This window comes from Apodemus sylvaticus, chromosome 23 (assembly GCF_947179515.1).
Source record: "Apodemus sylvaticus chromosome 23, mApoSyl1.1, whole genome shotgun sequence".
Classification (NCBI taxonomy): domain Eukaryota; kingdom Metazoa; phylum Chordata; class Mammalia; order Rodentia; family Muridae; genus Apodemus; species Apodemus sylvaticus.
The window spans coordinates 8,945,589-8,971,978 of record NC_067494.1 but is presented as its reverse complement, the minus strand read 5'-3'; the positions used below and the strand labels follow the sequence as shown (position 1 = coordinate 8,971,978).

At 44.7% G+C, this 26,390-nt stretch overlaps 1 protein-coding gene across 4 annotated transcripts in view; it reads right to left on the bottom strand.

The window, feature by feature from the left end:
* Akap7 (A-kinase anchoring protein 7) overlaps nucleotides 1-26,390 on the bottom strand; it is a 138,269-nt gene that overhangs the window by 25,881 nt on the left and 85,998 nt on the right. For 3 of the 4 annotated variants that reach the window (XM_052169739.1, XM_052169738.1, XM_052169740.1), the window contains one exon: nucleotides 18,141-18,288. In XM_052169739.1, coding sequence (XP_052025699.1) covers nucleotides 18,141-18,288 — 148 coding nt within the window. Of the gene's footprint in view, nucleotides 1-633; nucleotides 870-18,140; nucleotides 18,289-26,390 lie in introns of those variants that run through there. The other variant, XM_052169741.1, reaches the window with a different exon arrangement.

Genomic DNA, 26,390 nt, shown 5'->3' with positions numbered 1-26,390 from the left:
AAGCAAGCTCGGGGGGGGGGGGGGGGGGGGGAGTCTTCAGATGCACACACCTCCACTTGAACTCTCCTATGGTCCGGAAACAGACGCAGAATCCGCCTGATATCTGCCCAAAAATATTACACAATATTTAGAGTATTTTTTTCACCCAGATTTTGCTGAGAGGCAAAGCAGCAGCGCTCAGTTGGCGTGGCTTTATGGCTATACCTGAACCCTCCCGCAAGAACAAAGCGGAGGAGACGAGAAAGTCTCTGCAAACATCCAGTCAGCCTCATCTCGGAACCAACTGCACCTTTGCATGCAGTGACTCCCAAAGCTTGCCAGTTCCAGCTCCGAGGAAGGGGCTCTGGCTTGTACAACGGATGAACCGGATGAACCGAATGCAATGATTTAAAGAAACTCAAAACTAAACTCCCGGGCTAGATAGTGCTATGGGAAAGGGCCGCACGAATATCAGCAGAGGAGAGTTGCCGGTGTCAACCTATCACCGACTTTCACACCTGCATTAGATGCACAGTTGAGAATCCCAGCTCTGTTTCTCCCTGCCGATTCCCAGTGGTGGGGGGAGCCCAAAGCTAACCCTAAGGCAACCCTCCACAGTGTAGGCAAGCACCACGGCGTCCGCGCCTTACTTACAGATCTTGCCCTCGTCTCTGGCGAAAGGGAAGCAGCAAAGCTGGCCCATGGCCCTGGCGTTCCTGGCGGGCACCAGACCGGGAGGGAGGCTGCGGCTACACCGCGGTCTGCTTGGCCGCCGCCTGCAGCCGGGAGCTCAGCGCAGCACAGCCGCCACCGCCGCTGAGAGAAAGGGAAGAGAGCTCACAGGCTCGCGAAAAGGCTCCTCCTCCTGGCCCTCCAGCTCCAGCGACTGCTCCGGGACGCGCTGGTGAAGGAAGTGGCCATATGCTCGCCCAATTCTCCCAGCACCGGAGCCCTGGCCAGCCTGAGACTAGGACCACGTGTATAAGCCAGGCTGTCAGCATGTGTCTTTAAGGTAAAGGAGAAAACCTGAGTCTTTATCCACACAGACCAATGCGGCAATTACACATAAAAATTCAAACCATGATTTTTTTAAAGCCATCGTTTCTCTCTATTTAAAGAGGAAGAGCTTCCCAAGATACTTTTGTTTGTCGCCTTGTGTACACAGAACACGGCACAGCAGAACGCTATAAACTCCACTTCTGTAATAAATTCTACTTGTCTCAAGTGCCTTAAATATCCATCAAACTCTATAAACAATAGAAATGGGGCGGAGGAGGCTGGAATCAACTGTCACCTGTACTTGACACATATCTTCCATAAGTTCCGGTTTGTTTTTTAATACTCCCTTGTTTTCATATTAAATCATTAGTCAACAGGATGAAATTTGAAATTGTAGCATTCAACATCTTAGTGGCATAGAAAATAACCACGAGTCTAGACATACCGCCGAGTACTAGATCCTTCCGACAGAAGCCACAAGGTGACTGCCAAATTCAAGGGCAGCAGAACTACTCATTGCAAGACTGGTGGTATCATGTGAGATTCATGAGAACATAATGGGCTTCCTGGAGTTGTTTGAAAGCTGTGGTCTGATTTGGGGTGTGGCCGTGTGTGTTGACACTCCAGGAATGAACGTCTGCTTAGCGCCAGAGGCCCCATTCAGTTTCTTCCTTCTCTCCCATATGACCCAGTAAGCCCCACACATCAATTAATCTGCCAGTCGCTGTAGGGAGAGGGGAGCAAGATGGAAAATCCTCAGTGGATTTGAACATAGCACACAAACCTTTGCAGCCACACAGACCAGGAGAGTGTACCACACAGGATAAGAAATTCATCAGTCTTACAAATTCTAGGTGTTGTGCTAAAATGCAAAAAAGCTGGCCTGCGGTACAATGTAATTTCTATAGCCTTTTCATATAGAATTTTAACAAGACTGGTGGTTGGCTTTAGGGATGCTGGGTGAGCACTGTACAACTAACCTGTATCTCTACCCCGCCCTTCCCCTTTAAGGGAGAAACGGAGTCTATTAGACAGGTAGGTCACCTTGCTCTGCAGCCCAGGCGAGTTAAACTAGAGATCCTACTGCTTCAGCCACTCTAGTAGCTGGGATTGCAGGTATAGACCACTACACTAGGCCAGAATTTTGATGCTCTTAAGTTTTATACATATCTTGAGAACATTTAGAGTATATCAAATGATATAAACTTTTTTGTTTTGTTTTGTTTTTTTTTGGATTTTGATTTTTTTTTCAAGACAGGGTTTCTCTGTATAGCCCTGGCTGTCCTGGAACTCACTCTGTAGACCAGGCTGGCCTCAAACTCAGAAATCTGCCTGCCTCTTTCTCCCAGAGTGCTGGGATTGAAGGCGTGCACCACCACCACCCGGCTAGCTATGTCTATTAATATGTACTTCAACTATTTCTAACCTAACTATTTCTAATTCAACTATTATAAGATTAGAAATATTGTAAAGGTCTATGCAATAAACGCATGCATTTGACTAAGTGAGATTTCCAAGTCTCTCTAACATAATTAAAACTAATATTTGAAACATTACATATCCTTAAGTGGATTTCCTTTTTTTTTTGGAGTATTTTAAACAAAAATATAATGCTTAGTTTGTATTTTAAGGGAGCACTCTGTTGGTTACATAATGAACACTGCAATTTTTTAAGTCATATTTGACTGTCAGAACCAGTCTGTTGGTTCACAGCTTATTGGCCTATTTAAACTACTCCACTGCTTCCTTTTGGATTCTTCAATACAGGAGGCAAAACTTTAAGAAATAAGATTTTTGTGTGTAATTGTAAAATACTCTTTAAAGTAATAATATATAGGAACCTCTTTTTATTTTAATTTTCTTTCTTTATATTTTTTGTATGAACATTCTACATGTGCACCTGCATGCCAGAAGAGGCCATCAGATCCCATTACAGATGGTTATGAGCCAGCATGGTGCTGCTGGGAATTGAACTCAGGACCTCTGGAAGAGCAACTGGTGCTCTGAACCACTCAGTTATCTCCAGCTCCTGGGCCTCTTAAGACTAGGAAGCAAATAATGCTGAGTTCTAGGAACATGAGCCCACAGCCTCATACTGCGCAGCAAGCACTTTAACAACTGAGTCATCTCCCCAGACCTGATATGACCTTTAGAATTATAAAACCTCGAGCCTGAATTCAAGATCTGTTGGGTGTTTACAACCATGAAAGATTAACCAGTCAGAATCTGAGTATCTTCAGTGATAAATTCATTTCCAAGTTCTAGAATGCCATTGCAAAGTAGAAAGTACAGGGGTAAGGAGGAAGAAAACAGAATGTCTGTCTATACCACCTCAGAGTTTGTAGCACCAGCTAGCAATCCTACCCACTCCTCTGACAATGTTCTGCCCTGCCAGTGTGCCAGGTTGAGCCCTATCTCCAAATACAAGGCCCCTTAACTCAACAAATGGTATCCAGCGGGGACAGCCTCATGGTGACCGCCACCAACTCAGCTCTGTCAAATACCCCCACTGCTGCTGCTTCAGACACCGTGTGAGTTTCCAGTTGGGAGTAAAGCATCTAAAACTACGTCCATAGCTAAGGGCCAGCACTTGTAAGAAGAGTCTCCAAAGGCCTCTGTGACCTTACAGACTTCTCCACAAACGCCCAGAGTGAGCTAAACTGGCTGGCTATGGTGGCACAGGTCTAAGATTCAAGGGCTTCAAACACTGAGGCAAAAGGATCTTGAATTTAAAGAAACCTGGGCAACACAGGTGGACGCCATCTAAACAAAAATGCTAAACTGGTCAAAGAAACGGCGAGTAAACTACAAACAAAAAGATAGAAAACCACAGAGAAACTCAAGGCGGGCACTTGCAACACTCGGTGGAATATTTTACTCCTCCTTTTGATCCTTACAACAGCTCTAGGAAGCAGGAGCTAGCTCCAAACGTCCAACTTAAGCTCAGAAAAGTAAGGTGGGGTGCGGGCATGAAACCAATTTCTCTGGCTCTCAGCCAAACTGTAGGAAATCCCACTGCATGTACAGAAATGAGTTTTCACCCATCTTCATAGTACACTTAAAATCTTGACTCTGTTCCCTATGTCCCACCGCCACAGGCTTTATTAACACTGCTAGCATGAGACAATCACATTTTAAGTCAGAGGACCTACGGACAGATCCCTCTGCAGATGATGCTTAGGGACGCGACCTCCCGCTCATGGAGAGAGGACTCAGTCAGGAGCAAGTGGGTGCATGCACAATGCTCATACATAAACTATAAAGAAATAAAACTAAAATTAAATAATTAAAATAATTAAATTAAAATAGTATAAAGACAATTCCTATATATTATGCCCAAAAGGAGATGCCCTGCAGGAGAGAGAGCAGCCAGTGCCGTCCACGAGCCACCACCAAGGGCTCTGTGTAGATAAATGGACTTCAAAGCACTTTTGAGGACTCAGAAAAATCTTGGGGCTGGTGAGACGGCTCAGCAGCTCTTCCAAAGGTCCTGAGTTCAAATCCCAGCAACCACATGGTGGCTCACAACCAGCCATAAGAGAGATCTGATGCCCTCTTCTGGTGCATCTGAAGACAGTGTACTTAGATATAATAATAAATAAATCTTAAACATAAGCTAAGACCCTTGAGGAGCTACAGGGAGGGCTCAGTCAGCAAAGTGTTTGCAATGCAAACATGAGGCTCTGAGTTCAAATCCCCAGTGTTATGTAAAAGCTGGGAAAGGTGGCATGTGCCACAAGGCAGAGAAAAGGATGTTCCTTGGGCTCGATGCCAGCCAGTCAGTCTGGCCAAATTGGTAAGCTCTAGATTCAGTGGGAGACCTGGGGACACACACACACACACACACACACACACACACACGCACGCACTATATATATATATATATATATATATATATATATATATATATATATATATATATACTTTATTTTATTTCTTTATGTTTGTTTGTTTGGAGACAGGGTCACTAGACAAAGCTGGCCTCCAACTTGCTACAGAGCCAACCATGATTCTGAGCTGTAGATCCTCCTGCCTCCACCTCCCAAGTGCTGGCCCATGGGTACGTGCCCCCACTCCTGGTTTTTACGGTGCTGGAAATGAAACATGAGGTTTTTCTGAGAAAGCACTCTTCTAACTGAGCTACATCCAAAGCCTGATTTCTCTATGTTCATAAAAAAAAAAAAAAACCAAAAAAAAAAAAAAAAAAAAAACCCAAATTCACAATAAGCACTTGTCTGTTACCCAGGCCCAGAAGATACACTACAGCATCTTTGTAATCATTCTGTTGCTAAAACAAAAGGTTCTGAAGGAACATCCTGGAATACTGATATGCAAATGCTGTCCTTATCTCAGTCTGTCTGTAAGGGGAAGGAGAGGCTCTACAATACGCCCTTCAGGAGTGTCTGTCCCTCTGTCCATCTGTCTGTCTGTCTAGATCTGGCTCTGACGTGTGTGACTCCTCTTTGGCTCCACTCCTACCGAGTCAGATCCCGGCAGACTTCCTGCCTCTCTTTGCAGTGCTTTCTTTTCACTTGTAAGTTAAAAGTTATAGAAATGTGTGGTGGTAAATTGCCATTCTCTGTGTAATTTTAGCATGTAATTGGAAAGAGGTTTTTTTTTTTTTTTCCTATAAAGCATACGGGAGAAAAATATACCATGCCATCCAAAGCATATGTGAGTTAAGGGAAGGGGGAGATCTGTAGAAAACGAAGGATATAAAATAAGTCTCTATTTGGCTTTGTTCTGCAGTTTTGAAAAGAAGTCTCACTCTGTAGTGCAGGGTAACCACAGGTCACAGCAATCCTCCTGCCTTAGCCTCCTAAATGATGAGCCTCCCCAGTCAGCTCATTCTTCACCAATTAATCCACAACAGGTATCCAAAATCTCGGCTAATGAAGTTCTGCTTGGTGCCAGTTCTCAAACGCCTCCTCATGGTTACCATCGGTCTGATCCTTTAGGCAAATGCTGCCCAGCTCTAAACAACACGTGTCGACGAAGAAATAAATTTACATTCAAAAACTCACCTCCTTGCTTGGAGGACAGAGAGCATGAAGCAGAAGGTGACAGGGGGTCTGACACTCAGCACCTCCAGCCTGCCAGACAGCCGGTCACCACACTGAACGCATTCCACGTGCTAATGCAAGAAGCACGGGGGCTCTGGAAGTAAAGTTAACTTTGAAACTGAGAAGTTGATCCAATCAGAGCAGATGAGGACACAAGGTCCAAAAGAGGGCGAGCCCTCTATTTTCAGCCATAGACCCAAAAGGGCAAGAAAACCCAGCATTGCAGCATTCCTGCCTAGCAGTGATTTAACAAAGACCAAGATCCACCATCTACAGATACTGTCCAGCCATGTTCTCTAGAGTCTGTCCTTTTGGGGTATTGACAACAGAATGGCAAAAATGGACAGGAATAAGCTTCAGGGGTAAGCTAAGTGTTTGGATGTTAAAAGCTTCTTTGAAAACAAAGGAAAAGCATGTTTATATCCTTAGACAAGGCCCAAGAAGCAGTATCCTTGTTTAGCTCCCATTAAGTTCATTACAGGCATTGCCACCTTAAATTGTGATTGACCGTTTGCCTGACTTCCTACTAGAAAGGCAACATGAGAGAGGGGTTCCTGAGAGAGGTCCCATCTTTGATGGTCAATGTATAGCATAATGTCTGGCACTTAACAGAGTCAAAATCATCTGCTTAATAAACTCAGTGATACATTGTAGCAATCCAAACTTGGACTGAAGATGTTCTAAAGTAAAGGGGAAAGCCTTTATGTACACAATAGTTAACAATGTTTCAGCCGCCGACAGGGAGCAGCTAATGAACCACTAATGCAGGCAGAATGAATGAACCCTGAACGCATTCTGAAAGCCCACAGCCACAGCTCTCTACCGTTGTGCCTCACGCCATTCCTGGATTAAGGATAATGATATAAGAAAACAGAGTGGAAACTGGATTTCCCTACGGAGCTGGAAGATGAGAATTTTACTTCCCTAGCATTTAATCAGATAAGCAGTAATAACAATCTAGCTATAAGAGGTACGGATCCTAACCATTGAAGGAACTGCATAGGGTTATTCAGACACCAGGTTAAACACCAGATCTGAGGTTACTCTCTCCCATTGGAAAAGATGGCCAGTAAAGACATTTTACAAATTCTTCAGTACACTGTTTGAATGTCCTGACCCTCCTAAGAATCTGAATTCTTGTTGCCTGTATTCCCAATACAGACTAAAAACACACAAACAAACAAACAACCCAACATCTCCTTTTTCTTTTACTAACCTTCCCTTAAGTCCTCTCCTGGGCTCAGGAAAGCCACACAATCTGTCACAAGTCAGCAATTATAATGAGCACAGCGTGGTCAGGCCTGAAGCTAACAGTGTCCACATGACCTCATTCAGCGTTCACAGGAGACTGGGGGTGGGGGAGTCACAACTACTGCCCTCATTTTATAGATGGCTTGGAGTCCGGTCTTAGTCAGAGTTTCTATTCCTGCACAAACATCATGACCAAGAAGCAAGTTGGGGAGGAAAGGGTTTATTGAGCTTACACTTCTGCACTGCTGTTTATCACAAAAGGAAGTCAGGTCTGGAACTCTAGCAGGTCAGGAAGCAGGAGCTGATGCAGAGGCCATGGAGGGATGTTTCTGACTGGTTTGCTTCCCCTGGCTTGCTCAGCCTGCTCTCTTATAGAACCCAAGAATACAGCCCAGAGATGGTACCACCCACAAGGGGCCCTCCCCCCTTGATCACTAATTGAGAAAATGCCCCACGGTTGGATCTCATGGAGGCATTTCCCCAACTGAAGCTCCTTCCTCTGCGATAACTCCAGCCTGTGTCAAGTTGACACACAAAACCAGCCAGTACAAGTCCAGTGCTATGCACAACGTTGTGTACCTGGGAAGCAGCACCACAACCAGAAAAGGGCCGGAGTCTACCTCGATCACTGTGTTTTCAGATCAGCACTCTGCTGGCTCACTGGTGTGATTGCAATTGTGATCTTTCTCTCTCTCTCTCTCTCTCTCTCTCTCTCTCTCTCTCTCTCTCTCTCTCTCTCTCTCTCCCCTCCTCTCCCTCTCCCTCTCCCTCTCCCTCTCCCTCTCCCTCTCCCTCTCCCTCTCTCCCTCTCTCTCCTTTTCTTCTCCTCCTCCTCTTGCCCGTTCTTCTGCTCTGCCCCTCACTAACATGAGAAGGGCTGACTGCGTATCACAACTGCGTCTCCTGTGATCTCCTCATTACCAGATTATTTCGAGTACTATGTACATGCGTCAACTTTATCACAGCTACCACACCTAAACCGTCTTCATCCACGTCTGCACACTATGCACTCACACACATCACGGTAGTTGCTCGTCTTTGTCGACTGGATTTATAACACTGCCTTCCTAATGCTTCGACCCTTTACTGCGGTCCCTCATGCTGTGGTGACAGCCAACCATAAAATCATTTCCATTGCTACTTTATAACTGCAATGTTGCTATTGCTGTGAATCCTAAAGCAAATATCTAATATGTAGGATGTATTTTTGTTGGGAGAAATTGACCCACAGGTGCTGCAGCCTACTTGTTAAGAACCACTGATTTAGAATACTTAGAGAGAGAGAGATGTACTTCTGGGGATCTCTGTGGGTGTCCAGAGGGCATTAGCTAAGGAAGAAAGATGACCCTGGAAGAACACCGTCCCACAGGCTAGGAGCCATGACGGACTAAGAAAGGGAAGAAAGGGGGCCCAGGGGATGGCGCTCTTAAGGAGAGCTGCAGCAGAAACATGAAGACCTGAGTTCAATCCCCGGCACCCACGTGAAAAAGCCAGGTATGGTGGCACCCAACAGCAATCCCAGCAGTGGGGAGACAAACAGGAGGATTCTTGGGGTCTGCTGGGCAGCTGATCTAGCAGAGTCTGCAAGCCTCAAAATACTTAGTGAGCAACTGAGTAAGCTACCTGGTCAGCCTTGGGCCTCCATGTGTATAGCCATGCACACACAAAAAAAGTAATATTTTCTGTGCAGTGGTGGTGCATGCCTTTAACCCCAGTACTTGGGAGACAGAGGCAAGTGGATCTCTCTGAATCCTGGTCCAGCCTGGTCTACAGAGCAAGTTCCAGGACAGCCAGGACTATACAGAAAAAACCTCTTTTGAAAACCCACTAATAATAATAATAATAATAATTATTATTATTATTATTATTATTTTGGATTTTTAGAAGAAAAGGCAGATGCCAGATAGTACATATGTTCTCTCTGTTTCCTGGCTACCAAGATGTGAGCAAGCAGTTTCACGACCTATCCCTATGGCATATATACATATACATACACATTACATATACATTACATATACATTACACACACATATATACATACACATATACATTAAATATATATTACGTGTGTTACATGTATATTACATGTGCATTACATATACATTACATATATATATACATACACATATCAAACATACATATACATGCCATATCAAACATTATTCAGAAACCTGCATGTGCATCCTTGCTTTTGAAATGCAGTGCTGATCATAAACCAACCTAATGGAGGCTCAGAAATAATGCCAAGTCTTTAATGATAATTTAATAATACATATAAAAAACAGGTGCTCTACTATTAGAAAAGTAAGAATATGTTTGCAGTAAGTATTCCAAAATACATACATATATAACACCATATGTCAGAAACTATATGCCAAGTATCTAGAAAATATTAAGTAGTAGTTAGGACAGTGAAACTTTTATCATAGACACTATGGTAGTGTGATGGATTAGCTAGCACTGATCACTGGCAACAGGATCTGCTCATACTAATTTCCTGTTTTTTTAAAATTTATTTGACTTTCTTTACAATTTCACACATGCATGCCTTGCATACAGACCACCTTCCCCTCCCCCACCTCCCCATAAGTCTCTCTCTCTCTCTGTCTAGATACACTTATGTGTATCTATTTTACCATATGACCCAAGGTTAAGAACCAGGTCCATCCATGTGCCTGTGGGTTTACAGCCATCCACTGGAGCTTGGTGCGCTCAGCATACAGGGACAGGGTATACAACTACAGATGGTGATTCTCCCTCTCCAGGATATGTGACAAGCCAGGGGTGCAGAGGTGAAGGGCAGAGCTTGGGAGCCCCTCCCGCACCCTTGACTGACTGTTGACATGACCCATCTTGGGTGGGTTCAGTGCACACTACTATAATGGATGGAGCTCGTTTACTATATTATATCCTATTAATATTACCCTAATAATTATCCTAATAATATTAATATATTATTCTATATAATATTATATATTATAGTAATATATAATAGTACATTATATTATATGGAGCTATCCATTACTATAATGGATAAATGCTGCTTCTTAGCTTTGTCTCCTGGCAGTTATATAATCCCCTGCATTGTTTTTATTTTTAGTTCTTAGAGATTTCATAAACGTATTTTCATCACATTCACCAGCCTACTCCCGCCCCCTTCCCAACCCACCTAACTTGTGTCCTCTTGGTTTTCTTGTTTTGAAACCACCAAGTACAATTCGTACTGCCCGTATACTCTTGGACATACTGCCATCCAATGGAGAATGATTTTCCATCAGTGGCTACACAGAGAACAACTCCCTCGTACCAGAATTCTATTCATATTTTTTTTTTCTTTTTACTGGGAGTTCAATATTTAACTTTTTGAAAATGCACTTAAAATTGAAGACTCCACAAATGATTCACCATGTTACAGCTCCATTCTAGTCAAACAGCTTATTTTGTCAGAAGAGAATTCCCACTTAGTGCTATCTCTTTAATCCACGCTTCCCAAGATGTCTAATAAACCACAAGGTGTGACCGCACAGCGGCAGATGGATGGATTGTCAGACTAGCCTAGACCACAACTGCTACTTTGTGTCAGATCCAGAATAACATCTGATAGGCCAGTTAAAATACTGCAAACCACTCCACGATTAATTTTGTCAACTATATATCTTAAAGCTTTGTCTGATTCATACAAATATAATGAAGTGACCCAAGAATTCAGATGTTAGGATGCTCTTCATCTGGGTAAGGGGCATGTAAAAATGAAATTTCAAATTTCTTCTTGGAAAACATATGTTTCATCAAAAAAAAGGATATGAAAAACTGAGTTACAAAAAGGAATGTCTATCAATTAATATATAATATTTAACATATCAAAAGTTCAACTTTTTCAACAATATTGTGAGGTATGACCAAACCAGGAGTTTCTTGGTTTTCTTCTTTTTATCACAGCACCATAGTAAATAGATCCTTCTTTTCCATTTACATAATGCACTGTGCAGATGATAAACTATACAGTCAACCAATTTGGGTTACAAAGGAAATAATCAAGTATCTCTCATTGTGTTGTCATTAAATTATGTAATACTTTTGAACAAAAAAAAAAAAAAGTCCAGCTGTCAAACAAGAAATGGCATACAGTTCCCTTGGATAAAGACCTGTTCTCCCTCCTAACATGACGGCTTCATCACAATCAGCCTAAGATGTGAATTGTTCTTAATCATCTCCCCATCGGCCTCTGCAGAAGAAACAAAAACTTTTCAACTTACCTCCATCACAGTACAGACATTGTTAGGTTACAGAACATAGACTTCAGGAAATGGTTACCTTCTAGAGCTCTGTCCCTGGGAGACTGCTATATTTTTTTCAGTTGTTACATTTTTACCTCGGAACTTTCAAATGGAAGTTAAAGGGGGAGACAGAATAAGACGGAAAAATCAAACTGAGTTATCTTTTACCACAGAGTAGCAAGTACCATTAAAACTCGTCTATCGAAGTAATATTGGCCAAAATTCTGAAAGCCAAAATCCATGACTTCTTAGACACATTCCTTGAAGCAGGCTTTGGAAATGCTTTGCCTTAACAATTCTTTGTGAGATGGAAAGTTTTTTGACAGTCTCTCCTTCTGAGGAGCTTTTATATGGGGTTATTCTTATAGATATTTACTGAACTCAGGAGGGTTGTGAAGAGTCCTTGTTACTGTCTGTACTCGAGCCTGACACATTGTGATGTCTTCAAGTTAGGTCACAATGGACTTCTCGTCCTTTACAAATTCACATCCTTTTCTCTCTCTTGGTCCTCCAGTGGATGCTTACTCCCCGTATGAGCTTGTAAATCCAGTGAGTTACTGACACCTTCCAGGTTTCAGCGCAACTGCACCATAGGACATCAAAAACTCACCCCCAGTAACATCACCCGTCTCACTAGAAAGGCTTTATGTGTGGACCGGCCAGGACCAGCTGGGATGTGGGGACAGATCTGTATCTTGATCATGATGATACCTTCCCAGAGAATCTACAAGTAAAACCTCCTTCCCTGGCATAATCTGAATGCATGTGGCCTTTGCATTACACAGACCAGGGCTTTCTAAATTTTATATGATGCGACAGATTAAAAACAAATCAGGGCCAGGCGGTGGTGGCACACGCCTGTAATCCCAGCAATCAGGAGGCAGAGGCAGGTGGATTTCTGAGTTCAAGGCTAGCCTGGTTTACAGAGTGAGTTCCAGGACAACTAGGACTATACGGAGAAACCCTGTCTCGAAAAACCAAAATCCAAAAACAAACAAACAAACAAAAACAAACCAGGAAAGACAGTTCATTGTCGCACGCTACAATCTCTACCCCTGTGCACATGATTTCCTGTAATAAAAACTGGGGGATATACTTTAAGCTGGCAAGCTCATGGTAATACAATTGAGATTTCCAACATTCTTCTCACCCTTTTTGTTTTGTAGCTGGAGCATGAGTATGACATCTGCAAAGTCGGAGATGAGTAGTTTGCAGGGTCAATCCCAAGACCTCCAGCAGGGCCAAAGGCAGACTTACGTTCTGCCGCATCCCACCAGGGCTGGTTCCCAATTTTTGCTTTAGAATCTGAGTTTTTACCAGCCGCAGTGCCAATTGTACATACAATTCTGGGTTTTTATTTTGTAAGAAAACTCCTGTCAGTACCATAGGCTGTGTCTATTGTCAGTACCATAGACTGTGTCTATTGTCAGTACCATAGGCTGTGTCTATTGTCAGTGCCATAGGCTGTGTCTATTGTCAGTATCATAGGCTGTGTCTATTGTCAGTCCCATAGGCTGTCTATTGTCAGTGCCATAGGCTGTGTCTATTGTCAGTGCCATAGGCTGTGTCTACTGTCAGTACCATAGGCTGTATCTATTGTCAGTGTCATAGGCTGTCTATTGTCAGTGCCATAGGCTGTGTCTATTGACAGTACCATAGGCTGTGTCTATTGTCAGTGTCATAGGCTGTCTATTGTCAGTCCCATAGGCTGTGCTTATTGTCAGTGCCATAGGCTGTGTCTATTGTCAGTGCCTTAGGCTGTCAACTGTTCAAGAAAACAGCTGGAAGAAGCGTAATCGCCACTTTAGACTGCAGCATCTACAAGCAGTGTAGAACTTCTCTCCAAGCCAAGCGGACTCAAACCTTCTACCTCCCCTACCCAGTGTTAGAATGTTAGAAGAAATAAGGGTTGGAGAGGAGGTAGAGAGAAAAGAACCAAATAAAATAGACTGAAAATTTATGCCTGCACACCACAAGCAAGCATCTCAAATATATACACAACAAAGATATGTCCACATAGACACAGACAGAATGTCTGAATATCTCTCTCTCTCTCTCTCTCTCTCTCTCTCTCTCTCTCTCTCTCTCTCTCTCTCTCTCCACACACACACACAGTTTTTCAATAACTAATGAATTTTACTGTTGTCAACTGCACCTATCCTGATTCCTACTAGCCAGTTTTATTCACCACTGCTTTAGCATGACCCAGTGAGAGGGGCAAATGGTGTATTTTATATATATAGATATTGGTTTTTTGAATTTGGTTTTTTTCAAGACAGGGTTTCTCTGTGTAGCCCTGGCTGTCCTGGAACTCACTCTGTAGACCAGGCTGGCCTTGAACTCAGAAATCCGCCTGCCTCTGCCTCCCAGAGTGCTGGGATTACAGGCGTGTGCCACCACCACCTGGCTGGTGTATTATATTTCTATAAAACAACTTTGTCTTCAAAGACACATTAAAGGTAAGGTATCTAAGAGACTGGTGAACCTAAAATAATTTTTCAAAGAATTTAAAACTCACAAAGGTATGTAGCAAGTTCTTAGACCCGTGGTTCATCCGTAGATGAACACAATGAAGGGCATTTCCTACTGCAAAAAGAAAATGAAGAGTCAGTTAAGGACACGTCTGTCACTGAGTACTTCTCTCTACTGAGTGCAACTTCAAGCGGGCATAGGATCTGAGTCATACACATGCTGTCGAGCTAAACGTCTTAAATGTTTATCAAACAAAGGTCTAGGCTCAAGGATTCTAGAAAACTCTCAGATTTCTTTCCTGCCTTTCACCCAGTGGGGATAGACAAAACCCACTGATGTCCCTCTCCACGTTCCAGAAGTGCAAACCAAGGTAAGTCACACTGGCTTGCTTTTGAGAGAGAGAGAGAGAGAGAGAGAGAGAGAGAGAGAGAGAGAGAGAGAGAGCAGAAGAGGGCATCAAATCTCCTGTAACAGAACTGGATTTACCCACAGCTGTGAGGCCCTCGTGGTTACTGAGAACTGACCTCAGGTCTGAAGAATGAGCCATCTCCCCATCCCTGGCAGCGCTCCTTTCTGTGGAGAGTTCATATCACACACACACACACACACACACACACACACACACACACACTGTAAGTGCACACAACCCCGGGTGGGCAGCTCATGTCTTCAGAGTTCTGTCCTGGCCCCTACGTCACTCATCACTAAAGATTGGGACACTCAAGTCAGAGGGTCCTCAGTCAGATATCCAACTGCATGTTCCAAATAAAGTGCTTCCCATTGGCTAAAGCATTCGTGGATTGCTTTAGAATCCATGACTCCCTCAGGATTCTCCTTGGGCTTTCAACCCTACAGTCTGGGCCTGGTAGTCTGTTGGTCTATTACCACTGACAGGCTCAGTCATTCATGCTGTCCTGATTTACAATGGTTCAACTCCAATTTTCACCTTAACCATAGCGCAAAAGCCATTCGCAGTCATCAGAGACTGTGCTTTCCTCTGAGTTATGGACTCTTCCTGGGCTAGCAATGTACAGTATGACTCTGTCTCCAGACCCGAGGTGGAGCTCAGCGGTCGGTTGATCACACGATCGCAAAAGCAAGCTAGTACACACAATGTTGTATACCCTGTGACACTGCTTGCTTTAATCATAAGAATTAAACAGTGCTTTATCTGCAGTGCTCGAGCTCAAATGCTAAGAGCCACCGGCATCTACACAGATCTCTACCATTTCCTTTCATCCTCAAGACGGAGTCTCGCTGGCCTGGGTGGGACACCAGCACACCTTCCCCAACTCCTCACACACGTGCTCCATGGGAGCACAGAGAGGAGATGGCCGCAGTGTGAACTCACAGTGGGCAGACACACTCGGTGAGCCTGCCACTCTGTGCAGGAAATGGAGGCAGTTCCAAGGACACCGGAACAAACAATACAGCCACATCGGGAGTGTTCACAAGAAAGCAGAAATCAGAAGTTCGTAATATAAAAATCACCCGCGTTGGTGAGCATATCCATCCCCCCCCACTCCCCCATCCCCCTGTGGTAGGGAGGACATGGGTCGGATCCAGGAAAGCTTGCTTTAACTCGCAGCAGGGGCTACGCTCCTCCGTACACAGGGAGACTGGCAGCAGGAGCAGCTCCTGTTCCTGCACGTCAGGAAGCTGAGATCCTCAAATTCCATCCCCAGCAACCTACCTTCTCCAGCCAGGCTCCACCTCCTAAAGCAATGGGTCGCGACTCCTTAGGGGTCCAACCACCCTTTCACGGGGGTGGGGTGGGGAGAGGGGCTCAAGACCATCAGAAAACATAGGCATTTATGATTCATAATAGTAGCGAATTGCAGTTATACATAATTTCATGGTGGTGGGGGCTCATCACAACATGGGGAACTGAATTAAGGGTCACAGCAATAGACAGGACGAGAGCCACTGTCCTAAAGGTCACATAATTGTCCCCAAATGGTGCCACCAGTCGGGGATCAGGTGTTCACACACACACACACACACACACACCACACACACACACCAATAAGAGACATTTTATCTTCAAACCATAAACAAGTGCTCAAATTATGAAACGAATCACCAAAACTCTTTGCCAATCAAATATAGAATGTAGGCTGTCAATGTGTGATCTTTAGTACATACTGTACCAAGCCAGAGGAATAGCCAAAGATCTTTAATGAAATAATTTATTCCTAAAATCAAACCCCTGCCTCACAGTTTTAACTCCTGGACTTCCATGCTAATCTTTATCTGAATAGCCATGATGCTGTGGAGATGCACAGCACAGATGTGGGGGCGGGGGGGGGGGAGCTAAGTGTGCTAAGCAGCAAGTGTGAAGACCTGAGTTCCCACTCCCAGCACCCATGGGAAAGCCAGGCCTGGTGGGAGCGGCTGCAGACCCAGTTGGGGAAGGAGACACAGGAGGATCCCCGTGGTCGCTCAGCAGTCACTGTAGCCAACCAGTGAGCTCCAGCCTCAGGGAGTGCTCTGCCTCAAAAAACAGGGTGGAGAGTAACAGGCCAGAGACCCAGGCCTCTATGCAGGCATATACACAAAGAAAAGGAAGGGACTCCAGTTCAGATTAAACTTAATTATAATAAATTACGTTAGAAGGAAGCATCATTTTAAAATGCATATTGTCATCATTAAACGAGATGGGTAGAAAAAAATTATCCGTAATAAGCAAATACAGTTTAAAAAGTTAAATGCTACAAAAATTCAGAATTGGTTGGGGCAGGATGAAACGGTCACTCTGCAGTAGAAGATGGTGGATGGATGAATTCTCCAAACAGTGGAGGAGATGTGATGACCCAGCCTACAAAGAATAGGAATGCAAAAAACCTGCTGGAGCAGGTTTCACTGGGGCTTGTGAAATAGAGCCCCCTGCTGGCCACTGACCGGATGTACACAATAGGTTTTATAATGCAAATCTCAGAATTTTCAATAAAATTTTCTTCCTCTGTCTTAAATCAAATGGGAAGCGAATGAAACTCTTTTCAAGGTTGCTCTAACCTAATTACGGTGGAAACCTCAAAAACCAGCCAAAATCCACACTACACAGAGGATTTGCATCTCCCCTCTGTGTGAATGTCGGCAGAACCTGACAGAAGAGAACCCCGCGCAGGTTCAGACAGCACGAACATCCTCCTTGAAACAGGACTGGGGGTTTCAGATGTGAAACTCACAACTCAAACTCCACTTTAAATCTTCTGTTTAAAGCAGACCTCTGGGGTGATGGTGTCTGTCACACTCTGTAATGAGGATTCCAAAATAAAACTGCCTCTTGAACATTTTTTAAAACCTTCGATAAACCTCAGGGTTATGATGGGTCTTTTAGGACATAAGTAGAGCCTTTTGATCGCTATGGAGAGAAATTACTTTGGCTGAAGAACTTGAAATAGTCACAACTGTGTATTTATCGTCGTGTTCCTTTAAAAGCGTGTAAATCAGGCTGTCTTCAAGTTCAGTCCTTGGCAATGGTGTCTCACTAGAAATAGTACAGTTGAGTCCCACAGAGCAGGCTCCTGTGAAACGTCCCCACCTTCCAGAAGATGGGTGATGGTAGCCGCCGCCCGCGGGTTAAGGAATGTTCCTTGCTGTGTACACTTTCCTCCTGGGAACTAACGGGCTGGTCTCAGCAAACCCCGCAGGAGCCTTCACGCATGCACACCGAGCCATCTGTGTGTTGCTCTTCGCTTCCCCTCCAAATATGTTTTCTTTATAGAAGCAACAAAGTCTTGACCGTCACAGGCCACCTACACTTCCTCTTCCTGTAGTGAAATTTCCGGAGCAGCTACCATGATAAGGCCAGATGGGGAGCAGTGTGGCCCTGTGGTGCTCCCTGAAGAAAGCGTTGTCTTTATGCTCATGAAATAAAATTAAATTGAAACAAATTCCCATGAGTGATTTCAAGACCTAAGAAGCGGAGAGAAAAGCTCTCTACACATTTTCCGCTGCAGCACTACAAAACGACAACAACAAAACAAACAAAACCCCACAGTGTTTTGAAAAATAAACAACCTGAAATATTTATTTTAGAAGTGATGTTAAGAAATCAAGCATAGATGTACTGAATGACGTTCTCGACGGAACTCACCGATCACGATGGAAGACTCGCAGTGGTAATAGCCATTGCTCTGTTTCTTCTTCAGCATGGAGCAGAGATCTATCTGGTACAGAATTTCCTCTCCAAATCTGTGATCGATAAATTCTTCATACAATCCAGGCTCTATTTTTCTCACTCCCTTGAAATGACAAAACGAATCCTTGTTAGGCAATCATTTCCCTGGGCAGCCAGTTCATATTTCTATCAATCTCTCAGAACCTCATATTACATTTTGGATTCAGAACTGCCTCCCGGCACTTGAAAATAGATGCCACAAATTGTTTTCTGTGATTTTTTTTTTTTTTTTTTTTTTAGTTTTTGTTTTAAGTCTCCATGCCTGGACAGGGCTGTATTTAAAGCCATCAATTAAGAGTGCTACTCTGATGTGGTGCACTTGAAACTTTGTGCATCTTTAAGCATCAGAGCTGAGAAACCTTGAGATGAGGCAGAATCAAGGGCAGAGTAACCATTTGCACTGTGGGTGGGTGGTTTTAAAGTACTGAGGATCTCGGTATTTCATAGGGAGGGGAACCTTCTGGTAAAACTAGCTCACATTTTTTAAGCCCTTACATAAAAACCACCTGAGGACAGAGCAGATTTACGCAGGGCAGGGAGACCAGCCGCTCTTCTGCATCTTTCTCCATCTGCCTCTCCTCGGGGCAGCAGATGCGGAAGACAGGACCAAGGTCCTCTTGGTGCTACTGTGACCTCTCAGCAGGAAATAGCATCCCCTCTCCTCACTACAGTGTCCTGACACTTCAACCTCAGAGTCCCAAGACAGAGACTCCCGGTTTTACTTTTCCTATTAGTTTTTATTTCCTACTAATACAATTTTCCCCAATTAATAATAAAAACTTAGAAAATTTCTATGAGGACGGGAAACCACACACTCCTGTTCTTTCATTTTCCCTTATGCAAATGAAAATTGAAATTTACTTTTCACGTGAATATGGCTTTATCCTCAGTGCTTCTTAAAAACCAGTTCCATTATTTCAGTAAATTTGCCACATCAATATTAGTACAGATTGCAAAATGCTTCTGTCTCTACATGAGCCACTGTATGAAGTACCATGTTATGTATCTAGCAGGCTGTTGCCCTTACTAGTTAATGGTATAGTAAGACATGCTTGTGTTGCATGGTTAACTGGCTCCTGCTCCTGGCTCCCTGGCTCCCCTCCCCCCACTCACAGCCCTTCCCAACTCAGTTTGGGAATTCTATTCTACCTGCAAAGGCTGAACACTTTGGGATATCCTTGACAAAAATCCAACACCCCTTCATAATAAATGTCCTAGCTAGATTTGGGATACAGGGGATATACCTTAACACAACAGAGGTGATTTACAATAAGCTTACAGCCAACATCAACGTAAAGGAAAAGAAATTCAAAGCATTGAATTTCTACTAAAATCGGGAATAAGGCAATGCTGTCTGCTCTCTCCATACCTATTCAATACAGTACTTCAAGTCTTAGCTAGAACAATAAGACAACTGAAGAAGACTCAGAGGGTATATATAGCAAGGGAAGAAGTCTAGGTATCTTTATTTGTAGATGATATGATAGTATACATAAATGATCCTAAAAATTTTACCAGAAAGCTCCATAGGGCTGATAAAGCCTTTCAGCAAAACAGCAGGATACAAACATCAATACACAAAAATCAGTAGCCTTCCTATATACAAATGACAAACAAACTGAGAAAGAATTCAAGGAATCAACGCTTACAATAGTCTCAAAAATAATAAAATCTTTTTGGGTAATTTTAGCCAGGAAAGTGAAAAGACTTGATTAATATAAAATAATAATATAAAAAATGAAGACAGTAAAGAAATGGAAGAAGATATCAGTAGATGGAGGCATCTTCATGTGCTGGTAAGATTAATATATTAAAAATGGCCATTGTATAAAAAGCAACATACAAATTCAATGCGATCCCCATCAAAACCCAACACAATTCTTCACAGAATTTGAAAGGGCAATTCTCAGCTTCACATGGAAATACGAAAACCCCAAGATACTAAAATAATACCAAGCAAATAAAGAACTGCAGGGAGGTATCACTATTCCCAATTTCAAGTTGTACTACAGAGCTATGGTGATAAAATCATCGTGGTATTGGCATAGAAACAGATATGTTGATCAATGGAATTCAGTTTAAGACCCAGAAATAAGTTCACACCCATGGACACCTAGTTTTTGATAAAGAAGCCAAAAATACATGTGAAAAGGAAAAAAAAAGACAGTATCTTCAACAAATTGTACTCGTCAAATTGGTTGGTTGCATGTAGAAGAATGTAAATAGATAAATTGTTATCACCCTGCACAAAATTCGACTCCAAATGGATCAAATAACTCAACATAAAACCAGATACACGGAAGCTGATAGGAGAGGGAGTGAGGACTCTCTGGAACACACCAGCACACAGCTTTCTAAACAGAACACCAATAGCACCACAACTAAAAACGACAATAAGTGGGGCCTCATAAAACTAAAATGTTGCTGTGTGGCAACGGGCGTCATCTGACAACGCGTCAGGCAGGCTACAGAATGGGAAATTTTTAAATAATGACACACCTGATAGAGGGACAATATGAGTTATGAAGAACTCAAAAAAATTAGATATAAGAAAACAACCCAAGTAAAAATGGGGTGCATATCTGTCTTAGTCGGGGTTTCTATTCCTGCAGAAACATCATGACCAAGAAGCAAGTTGGGGAGGAAAGAGTTTATTCAGCTTACACTTCCACGTTGTTGATCATCACCAAAGGAAGTTAGGACTGGAACTCATGCAGGTCAGGAAGCAGGAGCTGATGCAGAGGCCATGGAGGGATGTTTCTTACTGGCTTGCTTCCCCTGGCTTGCTCAGCCTGCTCTCTTAAAGAACCCAAGAGCACCAGCCCAGGGATGACACCACCCACAAGGGGCCCTCCCCCCTTGATCACTAATTGAGAAAATGCCCACAGTTGGATCTCATGGAGGCACTTCCTCAACTGAAGCTCCTTTCTCTGTGATAACTCCAGCCTGTGTCAAGTTGACACACAAAACCAGCCAGTACAATATCTAAACAGAGAATTTTCAAAAGAGAAACCAAAGAAATGTTCAACATCCTGAAGTCATCAGGGGAATACAATTCAAAACTCCTTTGAGATTCCATCCTATACCAGTCAAGATAAAAAATACAGTGAGAGCTCTGACGGACAGCTCATGCTGGCGCGTGGGGGAAGAGGAACACTCATTGTTGGTGGGAGTGTGAGCTTGTGCAGCCACTATGGGAATCAATGTCGCAGCTCCTCGGGAAGCTGGGTATAAATGTACCTCTTAGGCAAATACCCAAAGGCCACTTCGTCCCGCTACAGAGCCACCTGATCAATTATGTTCAATGCCTCTGTATTCAAAGCAGCCAGAATTGGAAATAGCCTAGATGTCTATCAATGGACGAATGGATAAAGAAAGAAAACATGGCACATTTACACCAAAGACTCTAATTTTTTTTAATGGCATCATGAAATTTGCAGGTAAGTGGATGTAACTTGATTGAAAAGATCACCCTGAGTAATGTCACCAGACCATAAAAAGAAACATCTGGTCAGATGCTCTATGAAAGACAATTACGCTATTGTCCGAGTTAGGGTTTCACTGCTAGAAGGCCACACCTTCTAATAGTGCCACTCCCTGGGAAGAGCAGATACAAATCATCACATTCCACTCACTGGCCCCATAGACTTGTTCAAACATGAGTCTATGGGAGTCATGCCTAAACACAGCATAATGCAAAATACATTTAGCCCAACTTCAAAAGTCCCTGTAGTCTGTAGCAGTCTCAACAATGTTAAAAGTCCAAAATTCAAGGTCTCTTCTGAGATCCATCCAATCACTTAACTGTAATCCCAAAAGACAGGAAACCAACTAAGCAAACTCCCAACTCTGCATCTCTGTGTCTGATAGCAAAGCAGTCAGTCTTCAGTTCTCCAACTCCTTTTTCATTTTTGTTGATTGCAACAAAGTTCTTTCTCCTGGGCTGGTTCCACTCCCTGTTAGCAACTTTCCTTGGCAGGCATCCTGTGGCTCTGGCATCTTTAACATCTTGGGGTCCCCAAGTCAACTTCAGCTTCACAGTTTCTTGTTCCAGTGTCTGAGATCCACACATGATCTTCTGTACATCTCCAAAGGGCTGGTGTCACTTCTCCAGCTCTGCCCTCTGTAGCACTCTAAGTTCAGGTTGATCCACTCCACTGCTGCTGCTGTTCTTGGTGATCATCCCATGGTACTGGCATCTCCAGTATGCTGGGGTCTTCCACTACAACCAGGCTTCACCAATACCCTCTCTTAGTCTCTCTTCATGGTACCAAGCCTTGACTCCTTTGAGTGACCCCTTCAGTCCTGGGCTGTCAACTACAACTGAGGCTGCACTTTCACCAATGGCCTTCCATGGCCTCTCACAGTGCCAAACCTCAGCTGTTCATGATGCCTCCATGCCTTCAAAACCAGTACCACCTGGATGATTCTTACATGTTACCAAGTACAGCTGCAGCATGAGGTACAACCTTGGCTATCTCTGAAACACAGCTTCTTTGTGCTCTCAGAAAACACTCCCCAGAAGATTTCACTTCAGTGATGCTGGTCTCTTCTTAATCACCACTAATTTCTTAGCTCCAGCTAACCAGCATCAATTGTCCCAGTAGTCTCTTTCTCCTCTTGAAAATAAAGTAAGAGGCACATGATCGACTGCTGCTGAGTTCTACTGCTTGCAGGAGCTGGAACATTGGCCCCCTGTTCTATCACATTGTCACCAGTTTCCTTTATTCCAACTCCTTCACTGCCTGAGCTTGGCTGTCCTGGATCTTGCTCCATAGACTGACTTTGAACTCAGAGATCTGCATCCCTGTCTCCTAAGCCCTGGGATTAAAGGTGTGGTCCACCCCAAGCCTGGGTTTAAGTTTTTCTTCACCTAGAATTTGCTCTGTTCTAGGCTGGCCTTGAACTCAGAGATCTGCTTATCTTTGCCCCTTGGGATTAAAGGCTTGTACTACTATGCCTGGACCTAAATTTAGCTGGGTGAAATCTTGCCCCAAAGTCATCACTCCCTTATTTTAATATCCTTGAATTCAGCTCCATTTCACTTCCTAGAGTCCCTTTAATACTCAAACTATGTATTTTGTATTTTTCCTTTCTCAGCTTGTTATGTTTGTTCAAAATGCTCTTCATCAGAATTAACCAGAGAACAAAGTCCCTGTTGGGCTTTTTTGAGACTTCCTTTGTCGATGCTATTAATATAAATCTCTTTACCTTAGCCCTAGGCAGTCTCTTCAGACAATGGCAAAAAGCAGCCCTGTTCTTCACCAAAATATCACAAAAACAGTCGCTCAGCCACATATTAAAGTTCTCCACTGAAACCTCTTGGGCCAGCAGGCCTACCCAGTTCAAATGACCCTCAGCACCACTGTGTTCCATATTCCTACCAGGATGGCCCATTAAGCCCCACTTAAAGCATTCTATGGCTTTCCAAATCCAAAGTCCCAAAATCCTCATTGTTCCAAACAAAAGCATGGTCAGGCCTATCACAGCAATACCCCACTCCTGGTACCAACTTCTGTCTTAGGGTTGTGCTGCTATGAACAGACACCATGGTCTGATCAAGGCAAGTCTTATGAGAACATTTAATTGGGATGGGTTTACAGGTTTAGAGGTTCAGTCCATTGCCATCAAGGCATGGCAGCATCCAGGCAGGCATGGTGCAGGAGGAGCTGAGGGTTCTACATCTTCTTCCAAAGGAAGCCAGGAATAGAATGGGCATCCTCAGGCATCTAGGAGGAAGATCTCCAAGCCTATCCCCACAGTGACACACTTCCTCCAACAAAGCCACACCTTCTACAGTGCCAATCCCTAGGACAAGCATATACAAACCATCACAGGTATATATATTAGCTTATGTGTAGATTTTAGTTGGTAAGCAAGCTGCAATCCATATAACCACAGAGGTGATGTATAGAGTAAGAGACCTGGGATGGGGAGAGAATGGATCTCCCTAAGATGGGGAAATAGACAGTTATGGATGGAAGAGGGGAGGGGTAACTGGGATGAATGGGAGGATCAAATGGTGAGGGAAAGGGGGTTAAAAGAGGGGATACAGAAAAGGACAGATAAAACTCAGGGCCATTTGAAAAGTCACACGAAACCTAATGCCATGGAAGCTTTCTAAAATATATACACATATGAGGTCTACCTAAATGAAATGGCCCAATAACAAAGGAGATGGGCCCCCAACTGGATATTTCTCATCTCCAAATGAATTTTCTACTACAAGATTTGAGTCATAGCTAATTGAGTTGATGGCCACATGGATCCCATTGGGAACGCCCGAAAGACTCAGGGTACGGCCAGGGCTACTGGTTGTCCTCCGCAACGTGAGGGCGAGGCCCCACTGCTAAAGACAACGAAGTCCTTAAATATGGAGAAGCGGAGCTGGAGCCTAAGTAAAGCCTTCACTCCTACTGACTCCAGTGTTCACGACACAGGAAGGTTCTCTGCACACAACCCAGCTACAAACCCTTTCCTCTACAGTGCTGTCGTCCTGCCTGCAAGGTGTGCTAGTGCAGTGCTGGCACAAAACCTGTGGGAGTGACCAACCAGTATATAATGGGATTTAAGCCCCACCCTGAGAGATGGCACCCGTCTCCAACATTGCCTGGAGATCAGATAGGCCAGGGACCTAGGGCAAAATCAAACACTACTGTTCTGCCAAAGCAGCAGTGCTCAACATGTGGATCTCGAGCTCTATGGGACAGCAGATACCCTGCATACAGGTGTTTGCATTACCGTTCATAACAGAAGCAGCATTACAGTTATGAAGTAGCAATAACATTATGGTGGGGGTGGGTCAGCACAACACAAGGAACTATATCAAAGGGTCACAGCGTTGGGAAGGTTAAGAACCACTGTGCTAAAGGAATGAAGCAATAAAATAGCTCCTAGCAGCATTCTGCTAGACTCTTAGGTCACTGCCTTGCTCAGCCTTCATCTGAGACTCGTCCTCTGCAGTCGATAGGAACAAACACAGAGATGCACAGCTGGAAAATGTGTGGAGAGAGAGAACTCGGAGCCCTCAGTCCTAAACAGGATGTCTCTGTCAAATCCGCCCCTCAGGCCTCAGGGAACCCTACAGAAGAGGAGGCAGAAAGAGTGTCAGAGCCAGAGGGGGTGGAGGACAGAGAGGATGGAGGACAGAGGGGGTGGAGGACAGAGGGGGTGGAGGACAGAGGGGGTGGAGGACAGAGGGGGTGGAGGACGGAGGGGATGGAGGACAGAGGGGGTGGAGGACGGAGGGGGTGGAGGACGGAGGGGGTGGAGGACAGACGGGGTGGAGGACGGAGGGGGTGGAGGACAGAGGGGGTGGAGGACGGAGGGGATGGAGGACAGAGGGGGTGGAGGACAGAGGGGGTGGAGGACAGAGGGGGTGGAGGACGGAGGGGGTGGAGGACAGAGGGGGTGGAGGACAGAGGGGGTGGAGGACAGAGGGGGTGGAGGACGGAGGGGGTGGAGGACAGAGGGGATGGAGGACAGAGGGGATGGAGGACAGAGAAGATGGAGGACAGAGGGGATGGAGGACAGAGGGGATGGAGGACAGAGGGGATGGAGGACAGAGGGGGTGGAGGACAGAGGGGATGGAGGACAGAGGGGATGAAGGACGGAGGGGGTGGAGGACAGAGGGGATGGAGGACAGAGGGGATGGAGGACAGAGAAAATGGAGGACAGAGGGGATGGAGGACAGAGGGGATGGAGGACAGAGGGGATGGAGGACAGAGAAGATGGAGGACGGAGGGGATGGAGGACGGAGGGGATGGAGGACGGAGGGGGTGGAGGACGGAGGGGGTGGAGGACGGAGGGGGTGGAGGACGGAGAGGGTGGAGGACGGAGGGGGTGGAGGACGGAGGGGGTGGAGGACAGAGGGGGTGGAGGACAGAGGGGATGGAGGACGGAGGGGGTGGAGGACAGAGGGGGTGGAGGACAGAGGGGGTGGAGGACGGAGGGGATGGAGGACAGAGAAGATGGAGGACGGAGGGGATGGAGGACAGAGGGGATGGAGGACGGAGGGGGTGGAGGACAGAGGGGGTGGAGGACGGAGGGGGTGGAGGACAGAGGGGGTGGAGGACAGAGGGGGTGGAGGACAGAGGGGATGGAGGACGGAGGGGGTGGAGGACAGAGGGGATGGAGGACAGAGGGGATGGAGGACAGAGAAGATGG